The sequence below is a fragment of the Trachurus japonicus genome, chromosome 12 (assembly GCF_045865225.1).
Source record: "Trachurus japonicus isolate A0001 chromosome 12, Traja_1.0".
Lineage (NCBI taxonomy): Eukaryota > Metazoa > Chordata > Actinopteri > Carangiformes > Carangidae > Trachurus > Trachurus japonicus.
In genome coordinates, this window is record NC_140918.1 from 26,669,753 (window position 1) to 26,684,332 (window position 14,580).

Consider the following 14,580-nt stretch of genomic DNA (forward strand, 5'->3'; position numbering starts at 1 on the left):
TTAAGCCCATGGTTGTATCTTTCAGGGATGCAAACAGCGCGCCGAAAAGCGAAACTCGCTTTTTTCATGACCAATTAGGTGACTTGTGTGAATCGTTCAGATCCGAAGAGTTTTTGTTTTGAGAGGGGGGGGGGGGTCTCAGCGTCTCAGCTTGGATCAGTAAAATGTTTTTCTAACAGGCTGACAGTGACAATCACGTGAAACTGAGGCGAACTCATTCATGGTTGTCTCTGATTATACTGGTAACAGCCGACCTCCAATGTACACGCGCGACATGCGCGCTCATTAAGCGGCGCGTACCCGCCGCGTGCAGTCGGTGCAACGGCGACGCCGTTTTTTCCCCCCGTGCACGTGGAGCTGTGCGCCGCGGACATGCACGGTTCCCTACGTTGCTGTGTCAGGCAGGTGTTTCCACGGAGCTCTGCCCTGTTTCAGAGGCAGGGGCGCCGCTAGGGATTTTGGGCCCCATGAAAAGAATCTTTACAGGGCCCCCAACACAGCGGCAACATTTTTTGATGCTATTTTACATACAATTATGCATTTTAATGATATTTTTGACTATCATTACCATATTTGTGACAGAAGAACAACATGACAGTTGACATGTACAGTAGGGGAAGAACTGAGCACTCTGAATACAATGGAATTCATTTTGATTAATCTATTTGCTGCAACACTGATTCTTAAATAGGAAATAAACAATGATCAGTAAAATTTGCTGGCCAGAAACCAGGGTCGTCAGTCAGATTATCTTCTTCCCTTTCAAATACCTCAACATCAGCTTGTTTTTCTTCCTGCCTCTCTGTGGTCTTTCTGACTCTTTCTGTACACTCATTCAGTCCATCCTCCTCTGAATTACTTTCAACATCTTCGTCCTCACTCTCTGTCGCCTGTGTTTCTGCGCTCTCACTTTCATCTGTACCCTCTTCCATCTCTTCCTCCACATTCCTCCCTGACAAACCAGAAGAGGGTCCTGGACCTGGCTCTGTAGAGTGTACATGACATACATTAGTTATATAGTATTTCCTATAATATTACTATTTGTAATAGCATAGTCACCAACATGTAAACTTCTCAGATTGGACTGAGAGCAGTCACCCCAGTCTGCTGCACACACCACAGATTTTCTCCTCTGTTCTTGCGGCATGTGTTCTATTTAATTTTTTAAAAGGGTTTATGCTTGTTGAACCATTAAAATTGTTGAAAATGATTTTTATTTCATTCATTTTAATTAATCTTTCCCATAACAGATTCACCTTTGTATTGTTTTGAGACTGTAGTAAAATGTATTATTATTATTATTATTATTATTATTACTACTACTATTATTATCATTATTATTATTATTATTATTTCAATACACACAGCTGCTCACCTCCTTCCTCATGTGGGGGCACTGGGGCTGGTTGGGGGCTGACAGACAGCTGCTGGTGCACTTGACTCTGTTCAGAATGAGGCATCAGTTTGACGGAGGGAAGGTCAACTAATTGAATAAGAACAGCTTGATAAATGTTTGACTGGATTGATTATTTAACTAAAATAACAGTGAAATGTAAAAATCCTGAGTTTTCTTGAGCTAACATGGTGAGAAAAGTGAGCTAGCTTATAGACCACAGACAGGGACAAAGTTAATATTCCATAACTTTCCATCACAACTAACAAACCCACCTTTTTTTCTGAAATACTGGGTGACATATTGTCGACCCTTCAACTCCTCTCTTAATTTCTTTTCTTTTTGTTTTTGGCTGCCTGCCTCCTTGCTGCTGTGGCGCTGTCTGTGACAAAGCGCCGGTGCGCTACCTGCAGCTGATCCAGTTGGACTGAACCATTTTACATTAATAGAGAGGGGGAAGGGGGGCCCTGCAGGCCTTGATGTTTCCAAAACAAATAAAGTTATTGTTACCAGGACATTGGAAATAAAATATTTGTGATTATATGTTAGTTAGTAACTTAGTGTCATATTATTTTTTCTGTGTTATCATTTCATCATCATTAGGGGCCTCTCTGGGCCCCCCTCAATCATGGGCCCCTAGAATCTGTCTCCTTTACCCCCCCTTTTCGGCGCCCCTGTTCAGAGGTGAAGGAAGCCCTAAGTGGAAAGACGTCGCCTCCGCGATGTAGAATGTGTTCAATTCAAAAAGTGAAACTTACACATTTTAGATACGTACGTCCATTACACACTGAATGAAACATCCCATGTCTTTATTTATTCAGTTTATTTTAATAGTAATAATTATGACTAACATTCTCCAAAATGGAAATATTGCAAAGGAATTTTTTTTTTTTTTTTTTTTAAGCATTTTTAATTTTTATAGATTTTTAATATAGAAATATTGGCCTTCTGAAAACTATGTCCATCTATATGCACTCAATACTTGGTTGGAGTTGAACTACTGGAAATTGACCTTTCCCCGTGATATTGTAATGTACTTACTTACTTACTTGCTTACCCCCCCCCCCCCCCGGGAAATTCCTCTCTTTTTTGGTCCTGACCCGTTTGCATCCCTGATCTTTATGACAAACACAGAGGTCACATGACCTCTTTATACTATAAATTACACACATTTTCCCCACAATTTTCACCTAAACTACATAGTTTCTTTTATCCCTGTGGGATTGTTGCATCAACAACACAATAAAGGCTCTTTTAAGAGCCACACACTCTAAGAGCTTCGTCCTTTGAATATGAACGTAGCCTATATGTTTTTGCTCTGTCGCTTCGCGTTCATTAGCATCAGAATGGCACTATGAAGGGGTAATTTAGACCAAAAGTCTTAGTTCTACAATATCTTTATTTTTTATTTTTTAAAGATTGAGATGGGAGGAGAAACCAAGGTGGCTACAAATATAACTGCTGGAAGAAAAGCAGAACATTGGCAAGTACTTAAATTATTGGCTGAAACCAAAGAGTATAGCCTATGACACCTGGTCTGACAATGTCAGAAATACAAATATAGTAGCAGCAGATTGCAAGATGATGAATTACTCTGTGCACTCACTAGAACGATGTTTAATCCATGTAGCTTAATATAAGAAATAATGGAATTAACACAAATGTGATTTAATGTAGTATAAACATTGCATGAGATGAAACGTGACAGTTAATATTCAGGAATGACCCACCTAGTAGGGAAGAAGGGACATTACAGAAGAAAGATTACACCATTATTTTTAGCTAAATGATGTTAGATTTAGGAAACATAGGAGAGGTAACCTTCCCTAATATTTATTGCTGTTGCCTTACCTTTTTGGGAGCTAAAATGATTTTATGAATTATTTGCATGTTAGAGAAATTAAATAACATCTGAACACCAGAAGTCACTCATCTATGGTGTTGTGAACTTGATACAGGACATTAAACCCCATGTAGTCAATCATGGTGTATTCTTTAAATTATGGTATGCTACTCTGTTTTTCACACTTTCATAAAAATAAAGTTGGCCACCAAAATGTTCAAATGAAACCAGAAGTTCCATTTCACTTTATTTGTTCCATTCCATACATACCATGGACATTTTCAACTCAAACATTAATAAACAACAAATAACAATACCATTAACTCACAAATGCCAATTGATGGAAAGGAGCAGGAAGAAAAATGTGTTATTCCTGCCCAGCACTCAATTCAAATACACAATAGAAATGGTTGGTCTTTTCAGATCAGCAAAAAGAAAGAAAACTGAAGCAAACTCTATGGTAATTACTTGCCCATTGAAATAAATCACAAAAGAGGCAAATACCTGCACATTTCATATGAACTATATTTTTTCTTTACACCTTTTCTTAAACCGTGTAGAGAAGTCCACAATTTCACTCCTATTACTGAAATACACTTTCATGTTAAGGTCGTTCATGCGAACTAATGCTTGGAATTAAATTTCCTTCTGTGGTCTTCACCCTCTGAGTGAGGTAAAAGATGGCAGATGATCTGGTAGTAGACTACTCTCAATTTAGCCTTAAACATAACTACAAGAGTCTGTAATTGAACTATATCCTTAATTTTCAATAACCCTGATTTAATAAACAATCCAGTGGTGTGTCCTCTCTTTTTTTGTAAAGAAAATAATGATTTTATGTTGCTTATATATATATATGTGTGTGTGTGTGTGTGTGTGTGTGTTTCCCAGAATAGAGTATCAGAATATTTAAACTCAGATGAGTCAGCCTTGTTACAGTAACATCAATGACTCCATGGGAACCACTACTATTTATACATTTTATAATATTAGAGATATTTTGGTTTTGTATGTTTTCATACTACATGTTTACGCATAATTGCAGTTTGAATCCTAAAAAATAAGCGTTTGCCCTCAGAGTGCAGCGTGCAGTAAAGCTTGAAATTACAAAAAATATTTGCAATCAAATGTTGTCTAATTGATAACTTGAGAAGGTCTAACTGTTCAAAGAACATATAATGTTTACATTAAACTATTAATAAATTGTATCAATAACGAGTAAAGTCAAAGGACAGAGAGAAGTGAATGAATGATCTTTGTCCTACATATGTGCGCGGCAACTTGAAGAGAAGCAGCTGAACCAATCAGAGGAGAGGGGCCACACAGTCGTATTTGCATACAGCCTTGTATAAGTAGAGCGGCTCCCTCCTCGTCACTCTCATCTGACTCTGTCTAGTCAACAGGATGCCTGAACCAGCAAAGTCCGCGCCCAAGAAGGGCTCCAAGAAAGCCGTCACCAAGGCCGCCGGTAAGGGCGGCAAGAAGAGGAGAAAGACCAGGAGGGAGAGCTACGCCATCTACGTCTACAAGGTGCTCAAGCAGGTCCACCCCGACACCGGCATCTCCTCCAAAGCCATGAGCATCATGAACTCGTTCGTCTCAGACATCTTCGAGCGCATCGCCGCCGAGGCCTCTCGTCTGGCTCACTACAACAAGCGCTCCACCATCACCTCCAGGGAGATCCAGACCGCCGTGCGCCTCCTGCTGCCCGGGGAGCTGGCCAAGCACGCCGTGTCTGAGGGCACCAAGGCCGTCACCAAGTACACCAGCTCCAAGTAAACAGCTCAGCTGCTGCGACACCAACACAAAGGCTCTTTTCAGAGCCACACACTCAGTCTGCAGAGCTAACTCCTCATTTACACACTGGAACAACACAAGTACAGATGTTCACTAGTTTTTGTTTTAACTAGCTAAAATCAGAGGACAGTTTAGTTAAAACTCAAATACGTTGACTATGAAGGTTAGTAAAGATCCAACGGTGCATAAACACTGCAGTGTTCAGGTGGAAATAAACACCATGCAGTAAAGCATCAGCTGCTGATCCAGGACCTGTTGTGACCTCCACACTGACACTCATGTCACATGGCTCATATCACATTGTAGCTCTGATACAGGACAAACAGTCTGGAGGACAGAGGGACAAATGATCTCAAGTCTCATCTTTAACCTCACTGTGTATTAAAATGCTCACAACATGTCAACTCAGCTCGTGATGAATGAATGGACATTAAATGTTGCTGTGACCTCACTGCTCCACACTGACTGACACCAGATCAGTGTTGAGGTCAGCTGACTGAAACCTGGACTTGACAACAACCAGTGTGAAATAAAGAGACCTGATGAAGATGTTTCCTTATCATCCTGCTGATGTTTTCACCAGTCCAACTATGAAACCAGTTGTTCTTTTTAAAGCCACGTTGTATCAGAGTCTGTTCAGCTCTGACTGAAGACATGAAACAGTCCAAGTCTTTATTTGGAGCCAGATCAGTCACAAGACACATAACATGTAGCTACCTGTTCTGCACAACTGTGGACTGTAGCAACATACTTGTTCAAACATATACACCAGACACACACTAGGCTACATTTGTATCAGGCTATAAATCCTAATGTGTGTGATGACAGGTACATTATTAGGACCTAGAGCAGAGTTGATGTTTATCTCCAGTTGTTCTCTGAGCTCACAGAGTCTGATGATCACGTCTCTGTTGGAGGACGACATCAGTGTTGATGTCGTCATCATGGTCACAATACACTCACAACCTTTATTACACTACAGTACTGATAAACTGCTACACTCAGAGACAATCATTATGTTAATCAGCATACTATACTATAGTTACTTTCTATTATATTCCTATTCTTTCTATATCAATATATTATTTAGAGATTCATATTTAACAGTCACACACTGAGAGATTCACTCTGGTCTGACTTATTCTCCCTCCTAAACCTCTCCATTATTGTTTTGTTTCCTTTATAACTGAGCATTATATATAAATACAAAAACAACATATTAATGTAACAATGATGTGACATGATGTTTGATTTATTTCTCCTTTGTTTTCTCATGAAGTCTGGTGTAAACACAAATTGCCTCTACCAGCAGAGCTCTGTCCAGAGAGCAGCCACACACACATGAAGCTTCACTGTAACGCAACAAATAAAGATACAATCACTGACACGTGTGTATGAGGAGGTTTCACTCTGAGACACTGTAACAATGTGACACTGACGTTGTGTTTTTAATGTAACGAGCTACAGACACATGTTACATTGTTACATATTCACGGCTCTGACAGAGTCTGCTGCTTCAGCTTCAGCATGAGCCTCGGCCGTCAGCGGTGTGTGTGTTTGCTGCTCGGAGACTAGTGCACTTTGTGACAAAGTGCTGATGAGCAGGTGGCTGCTTTGACTCCAGATGTGTCCAGAAACATGTGGAGCAGCTGGAAACGGGCTTTTGCTGCGCGTGCGGAGCATTTAGCAGCGTTTTAGGAGAGAAATGAGCGGGAAAAGCCTCCGAGCAGCGGCGAGCACCGCGGTGAGCAGCGGAGGTTTGGAGGCTCCACAGACACTTGGCAGAGAGCAGCAGGGCTCCTGGGGACTCGAACATGAACACAGCCCAGTCCGCTGCCGGCTCCTCCCCCGCCAGCCTCCAGCTCCTCTCCCACGGGCTTTTGTGACGCTTTGACCCGGGAAGAGAAAACACAAGTGTGTGTCCCGGTGTCCCGCTGCAGCTGGAGCCAGGCTGGACTGAGTCTCCACGGTTCTCATGGTGTGTTCAAGTACCGCCTCCTGCTGCCAGTCCTGCATCAGTCCGCTCCAGTCCAGACTCAGAGAGGAACAATGGCAGAAGAAGCTCCAGCTCCAGTCGCCGCCGCCGCCCCGGCTAAAGCCGCCGCCGCCAAGAAGAAGAAGGCGGCCCCCAGACCCAAGAAGGTCGGGCCCAGCCTCGGGGAGCTGATGGTCCAGGCCGTGGCCGCGTCCAAGGAGCGGAGCGGCGTGTCCCTGGCCGCCCTCAAGAAGGCTCTGGCCGCCGGAGGCTACGACGTGGACAAGAACAAGGTCCGCGTCAAGACCGCCATCAAGAGCCTGGTGGCCAAGGGGACTGTGGTCCAGCTCAAGGGAACCGGGGCCTCCGGCTCCTTCAAGATGCCCAAGAAGGCCGAGGTCAAGAAGACCACCAAGAAGCCGGCGGCCAAGAAGGCCGCTCCCAAAGCCAAGAAGCCCGCAGCCGCCAAGAAACCCGCCGCCGCGGCCAAGAAGAAGACCAAGACCGCTGCAGCCAAGAAGACCGCAGCCGCCAAGTCCCCCAAGAAGGCCAAGAAACCTGCAGCGGCCCCCAAGAAGGCAGCCAAGAGCCCCAAGAAGCCCACCAAGAGCCCCAAGAAGAAGGTGGTCAAGAAGGCCCCCGCAGCCAAGAAATCCCCCGCCAAGAAGGTCGCCAAGCCCAAAGCCAAGAAGACTGCAGCCAAGAAGAAGTGAGCTGTCCTCACTCAACTCAACACATGTTGATCCTGTTGCTCCAAAGGCTCTTTTAAGAGCCACACACACACTCTGAGAGCTGCTTCCTACACTCATCCACACACACACACACACACACACACACACACACACACACACACACACACACACACACACACACACACACACACACACACACACACACACACACACACACAACACACACACACACACACACACACACACACACACAATCAAATTTCATACATGATATTTTCACACCTCTTCATCCTCGCTGTGATTTTTTTTTTTCATCAGATAGCCTACATGCAATGATCACACAAACCACCAGGGTGCACTTATTTATGCACCAGCAGGCCTCCACTTGGGACATCCAATATGGCTGCTGTCAGTCAGTCAGTCACCCATGTCTTTTCTTATGGATATTATTGACAATTTTGAAAAAGAAAGAAAATCTTTTACTGAGACTTCAATAGGATTTTTTTTACTGCATTGATGCAAAGTAAAACTACTTCATATTAATATGGAGTAGTTATTAGTTAAACATTACATCCTGAATTCATCCAATACACTTTTATTTACAGCACACTTTCAACACAAAACTTTACCAGGGTGCTGCATAGTCATCAAAGACATACAAAATATTGAATTCATACTCATTAGATGTAGTTTAGACTTACAAATGTTTTACTCATTGATAAGCACTAACTGTATTCATAAACTACATACTAATGAGTATTCATGCATTAGAAATGAACAATTCACTATTTATTAATGCTTAATAGTGTGTAGGCCTACTTGTTATAAAGTCTTATCATAAATTGAACAAAGAGAGAATCAATGGAGAGACCTCTCTCTCCATGTGCAGCCTGATGTGTTTAACTCTGTCTGTGCTTGTTGTCTATGTCCTCATGTGTGTGGCTGTGTCACTCTATGAAGCTTCTCAAGCTCAATTACTGAAATATAAATAGGATTTTTCAGCTTTCAGGAGTTGTAGAATATCATTGATCCAGTCCACAGAGACGTGTCAGTTTCCTTTTCATTGTATAGATGTGTCTGCCTGTCTTATGTGACGACCTGCTTATCATACTAAAAGGAGCAGCACACATCTCTCCACAGCATTTATATACAAACAATCAAAACCATTCTCACCTGCCTCAGAACAACATTGTCAGTCTGATGCAAAGCACTTAGCATAATAAAAAGAGAACATGAATCCTCCAGAGCATTTACATGCCTTGTTCAACAAGCTGCTACAAGGAAAAAAAAACTCACTGACTATTGCAACATACACTACTCACAAAAAGTTATGGATATTTGACAAGAATATCGCTATAAAGACTTTATGCTACAGTGATATTCTATCATGAGAGCCTTTTAAGTAGAAGGATGTAATGGTCATTTCTTTATGTCAAACAACAGCTAACAACAGTGGTGGCTATAGCACAACAAAAATCTCAATGTCTCAATAACTTGATCAGTTTGACCAAAGTGTTGTCTTGGTCTCATGATGTCAACGTGGTGGAGAGGAGAGGGAGAAGAGGACTGTATACAAATGATCATTGAACCAGAACATTTAGTGGTTCAATGACAATTGAAGCACTAAATCAAACAGTGCTTGTGATTTTTGTGGTTAATCACCTTGTTAGAGAACAGCATGTTATTCAATAAGGACTGAAACATTGAACATGTGCATTCTAAAGTTTAGAGAAGGTTAAATGTAGTTGACCTGTAAAGGTTATAGTGCATTTTAGGTACATTCTGAAATGTAATTTATATCCAAACTTTGAGTAGTGTATAGGGAAGGGAACCTAATAAAGTGTCTGTGAGACTGTTTATTCAAAAACTATAAAGTTATCACTGAGTTGTTAAGTGTTGTGTTGAATAATAGAAAAGTATCTTAATAGTAATGAATGTGTTGTGTTGTGAGAGTGCAGGAGCTGCTCTTTGTGAGTGAGTGTGTGGCTCTTAAAAGAGCCTTTGTGTGTTTTTCAGCAGAAGCAGCAGCAGTTTACTTCTTGGCGGGCTTCTCGGTCTTCTTGGGCAGCAGCACCGCCTGGATGTTGGGCAGCACGCCGCCCTGAGCGATGGTGACTCCGCCCAGGAGTTTGTTGAGCTCCTCGTCGTTGCGGACGGCCAGCTGCAGGTGACGGGGGATGATCCTGGTCTTCTTGTTGTCGCGGGCAGCGTTTCCAGCCAGCTCCAGGATCTCAGCGGTCAGGTACTCGAGCACAGCCGCCAGGTAGACGGGGGCGCCGGCTCCCACACGCTGAGCGTAGTTTCCTTTACGCAGCAGCCTGTGGACACGGCCCACGGGGAACTGGAGCCCGGCACGGGAGGAGCGGGTCTTGGCCTTAGCGCGGGCTTTGCCTCCGGTTTTTCCACGTCCACTCATTTTGCAGTAGCTCTGTATGACAGACAGTCAGAGAAAGTGAGGAGCAGACACACACAGCCTCGGTTAAATGAGCGCGGAAAGCGCGGGACGGTCGGTGAAGGACCAATCAGAGGAGAGGCTCCGCTCGGCCGCTGTGTCCTCCAATGAGCAGCCGACGCTCAGGCGGGGGAGGCGGGGAGGGTCTCTCCTCTGGGCGGTGCCGAGCTCCAGGAGCCCAGGACCACCAATCAGGACCCGGGACCCGGAGCGGCGTCACCGAGGCTCAGTCGGTCCCACGCTTTAAGAGCCGAGGCGCCGTGGGTCGAGTCATTGACTTTTCTCCTGCTCAGAGAAACAACTCGTAGTCTACCATGGCAAGAACCAAGCAGACCGCTCGTAAATCCACCGGAGGCAAAGCCCCCAGGAAGCAGCTGGCCACCAAGGCTGCCCGCAAGAGCGCCCCGGCCACCGGCGGCGTCAAGAAGCCTCACCGCTACAGGCCCGGTACCGTGGCTCTCAGGGAGATCCGTCGCTACCAGAAATCCACCGAGCTGCTGATCCGCAAGCTGCCCTTCCAGCGCCTGGTCAGGGAGATCGCTCAGGACTTCAAGACCGACCTGCGCTTCCAGAGCTCGGCCGTCATGGCTCTGCAGGAGGCCAGCGAGGCTTACCTGGTGGGTCTGTTCGAGGACACCAACCTGTGCGCCATCCACGCCAAGAGAGTCACCATCATGCCCAAAGACATCCAGCTGGCCCGCCGCATCCGCGGAGAGAGAGCTTAGAGTGCTGCCTCCTCTCACCTCAATAACGGCTCTTTTCAGAGCCACCGACCTCTACTCTAACAGCAAAGTCCTTCATTTCACTTTTACGTTTTCACTGTAATATAAATAATCATATGTGGCAAGGCTACCCATGTGTTCTTAGAGCCACGTATAAAAGAAAATACACATATATTGATTCAGTGAATCAATGTTTATCTATATCAACAATTATTATTACAGATTATAAAATGTATGCAAAGATTATGAATAGACGAAATGATGCATAGATATTACTTCTGATCAAAAAGATTCTTTCATCATAAGACTTGATCAAAAGAAAGTCTTGATCATATTTTCTGAGATTATTTGTAACCCCTATTATTGTCCTCTCCAGAAAGACACTTTGGTTGGGAGACTTAATGTGGAGAAAAGAAAAGGTGAAGCAAGATGTGGTCCTTATTATAAAATATTATATGGTGATTTTAAATATAGACTGGAGTGGACTTCCATGTAAAAATATTAATAGTAAAATAAATGATTATAAATATGGTGGCACTATTAATTATAAACATTTGAGAATATCCTTTAGTAATTAAAAACTTAAAAAGTAAACATCTATAAGAGAGCATGAGAGCTGTCCGGTGGTTAATGTGGGCCGACTTCCTGTGAGAGCTGTTGTATCTTAAAGTGTCTAGTGAATTGCAATGAGACGGACTCAACCTCTTTTGGAATGTCACAGAAAACAGGAAGCTGTTGAATCCCTTGGTCTTACAATAAATATCAACTACAACTCCGGTACATATCTCAGAAGATATTCCACCGAAACATAAAGAACTTTTCGAATTGGTCATTGCAATAACGATTTACAAACTCTGGATAACCAGATGCACCCTTACCATTAAACAAACATTCATTGACAGCAACACAGTCACAAATCACATTTGGGTGAACTATCCCTTTAAATATCAATGTAATGCTTTTGTCTGAGGCAGATGACAGAGAATTCTCGCTCTCTTGGGATGGTGGTTGCAGCAGCTAACTGCTACTTTCTTGAACAGGAGAGTTTCTTGTATCTGAATCGTTTGATGATTCAATTTTAATAAATAGTTGTTGTTTGTCCTCTCTTTGAATAAACAACATGTCAGTTTTCCTGTTTTCAACCTGACACTCATTATAATATTGTTGAAAATGAATGTGCCTTGTATTATCCTGCTCTGTTTTCTTGTATTCATGTAAAATTAAATAAAGTATTTTTGTAAAAAGCCAACACAATCTCCAGACCTTAATCTAATAGAAAACGTGTGGGGTGACATCAGAAATGCTGTTTCTGAGGCAGGCAGAGGAATTGTGGAATGTAGTCCAATTGTCCTGGGCTGGAATGTTCACAGGATGCTTGACTCCATGCAACACAGATGTCTCAGAAACAGAGGTTATACAACTAAATATTAGTTCAGCAAATCTTCAAACATTTTTCCATTTATAGCTACAGTAAATGTTTGAGTTTGTAAAGAAAAATGCACACACTGCAATTTTTTTAAACAGCTTAATATTCCCTTAACTTTCTGTAAAGTAATAACAAATTTGATACACTTTTCCTCATGTTTTGATTTGGAATAGAATGTGCAGTGTTCCCAATGCAGTTGTGTGCATGGAAATCAAAGCTATTATACAGATTTTACTCACTTTTTTAAACAACGGCTCTTATTTTAAACACAAGTGTATGTGCCTTTCAAACTGGATTCAGGTACAGCACTGATGAAAATGATGGAACAATGTAGAAGAACAGTGATAAATGCTGATGTGTGTTGGAAAAAGATGAACCTTGCATTAAGCGCTGTGAGGCTGATGTTTCTGATGTGCGAGTTGCATCAAAGCGAAGTGAAAAACTACTAGATCCTGGTGTTGCCTTCAGCACTGTGCAACATCCGCCACAACATCCTTTAAAGGGATACGCCAACATTTTTTTTTGTGTGTTTTGCCTCACTCCCGAGTCCATGACAAGCAAATAGACAGCATCCTTTCGACTGTGCGCGCAGTAACGAGGGAGAGCCCGTATCGCCCATAATTAGCTTAGCTCAAATGCTGGAAGTGTATCGGTAGTGTTAGCCTGCCTCCACCTAAAGTCATCAGACACTCTTCAGCAACTCTAAACGGACCGATCTTCATCTCAGAGCTGACAAAACTCTCCGGTAAGGCATCTTGAGCGGTCAAATGCCGGTAACAGGACGAGATCGGTCAAAACGGAGGGTTCAAGCAAAGACGGTTTATTTTGGTTCAAGCTAGCTACATCGAGGGTAGGGGAGAGTGGGGTAATGTGAGACACCCCCTGTATCTAGAAAACAGAATTTATGGTCATCTCACCATTATGTTTTCAAGCCCCTTCCATTTCCGCATGGCCATGAAGGAGAGGACCTCATGATGCTGTGGAAAGCATGTTTTTTTTTTCCACAAAAAATTTATTTTTGCATGTAAAAGTAAACTTTCTTGCTGTCAACTTAATCAACTGTTGTGCCAAAGCAAATTGATTCACGTAGAAAAACTTATATGATACATGATGATGAACTACCAACACATAAAACCATGTGATGATGCTGGCTGAAAATTAGCCTGAATTTCTAAGAGAGGTCGTTTTTTTCTAAAATGGTGGTGTTGGGGTAAATTGAGACAAATGCTGCGGGGTAAAGTGAGACCATGGATATAGTATAATAAATCCATGAGTGAGACACTGTGAGTACACCACACACAAAGATTTACACTAGAATCTCATCCCCCAAGCCAGAAATCTCGCATGATCAAACATGATCTGTAGCCACACTGCTTTGTTATGCTATGTGCTCTCAGTCAGCTCACTTCTTTAGTTGGTTGGTTAATTAACTCAATTTTAGTCACATTCTACTTTGTCGGTTTCCCCCACAAACAAGAGGACTTTTGATTGAAATTGTCACGATTGTCGGGGCCTACAATCTGACCCCCAGACTATCTAACTGGTTCTATCTGTCATTTGAATGTTAATTAAAACATTTTGTGTTGTATTTGATTTTGGTCTTGAGTTACTTTGTGTTTAGAAAAAAAAAGTGCTTAATTGACCAATCCCCATGATTCTGCTACTAGTCTGACATTAGTTCTGGAAAGTGTGGTTGTCAAGCTAGCTGTCAGGATTCTAACTGTTACAACGTGTGTTGGTAGTTTCAGAGTGGAAAAAGTAAGTGGATCAGTTTACCCCCTTGATTTCTCTAGTCTGTCTCAGTTTACCCCTGAGCTGGGGTAAAGTGAGACACAAGACCACTTTAAAAAAAAACAATCATATTTTCACTGCCCTTCGTTCTAAATACATTCTGATAATTTCCATTGCTAGGAAACAACCTGAATTAATGGGAAATGTGTAAATTTACTGATAGGGGAGGGGAGCAAATGTAAAAAAAAATGTCTCACTTTACCCCACTCTCCCCTAGGTTAGCTTCCTATTTCAAAATAAAAGCACAAATTCTATCGTCATGGTTTTCTGTAGGTAAAGGGCAACGGGTGTTTTATTTTGTGAAAGTAACCGGAAGTGCGTTGGTCACAACGGCTAGCTTGAGTTAGCGCTGAATTCGTCCAAACAAAATTGTAAACAGCTGGTATTTAGACAAATTAACGACACACTGCTGATCTAAACGGCTAGGGGAGAGCAGGGTCGAAAGTAACATTTTTCAAATAAATGTCATTTAAAAAGATAGTATTACAG

General features: G+C 42.5%; 3 protein-coding genes and 1 pseudogene across 3 annotated transcripts; 3 read left to right on the plus strand and 1 right to left on the minus strand.

The window, feature by feature from the left end:
* Positions 1-4,632: 4,632 nt before the first annotated feature.
* On the plus strand, positions 4,633-5,064 carry LOC146977634 (histone H2B 1/2-like). Its single transcript, XM_085794003.1, has one exon. The coding sequence runs from the start codon at positions 4,641-4,643 to the stop codon at positions 5,013-5,015; it is 375 nt and encodes a 124-aa protein (XP_085650129.1). The 5' UTR covers positions 4,633-4,640; the 3' UTR covers positions 5,016-5,064.
* Positions 5,065-7,071: 2,007 nt separating this feature from the next.
* LOC146977635 (histone H1 pseudogene) lies at positions 7,072-7,736 on the plus strand (annotated as a pseudogene).
* A 1,945-nt stretch (positions 7,737-9,681) lies between these two features.
* On the minus strand, positions 9,682-10,121 carry LOC146977636 (histone H2A-like). The gene has a single exon (XM_085793998.1). The coding sequence runs from the start codon at positions 10,114-10,116 to the stop codon at positions 9,733-9,735; it is 384 nt and encodes a 127-aa protein (XP_085650124.1). The 5' UTR covers positions 10,117-10,121; the 3' UTR covers positions 9,682-9,732.
* A 322-nt stretch (positions 10,122-10,443) lies between these two features.
* LOC146977637 (histone H3) lies at positions 10,444-10,894 on the plus strand. The gene has a single exon (XM_085794008.1). The coding sequence runs from the start codon at positions 10,467-10,469 to the stop codon at positions 10,875-10,877; it is 411 nt and encodes a 136-aa protein (XP_085650134.1). The 5' UTR covers positions 10,444-10,466; the 3' UTR covers positions 10,878-10,894.
* The last annotated feature ends 3,686 nt before the right edge of the window (positions 10,895-14,580 follow it).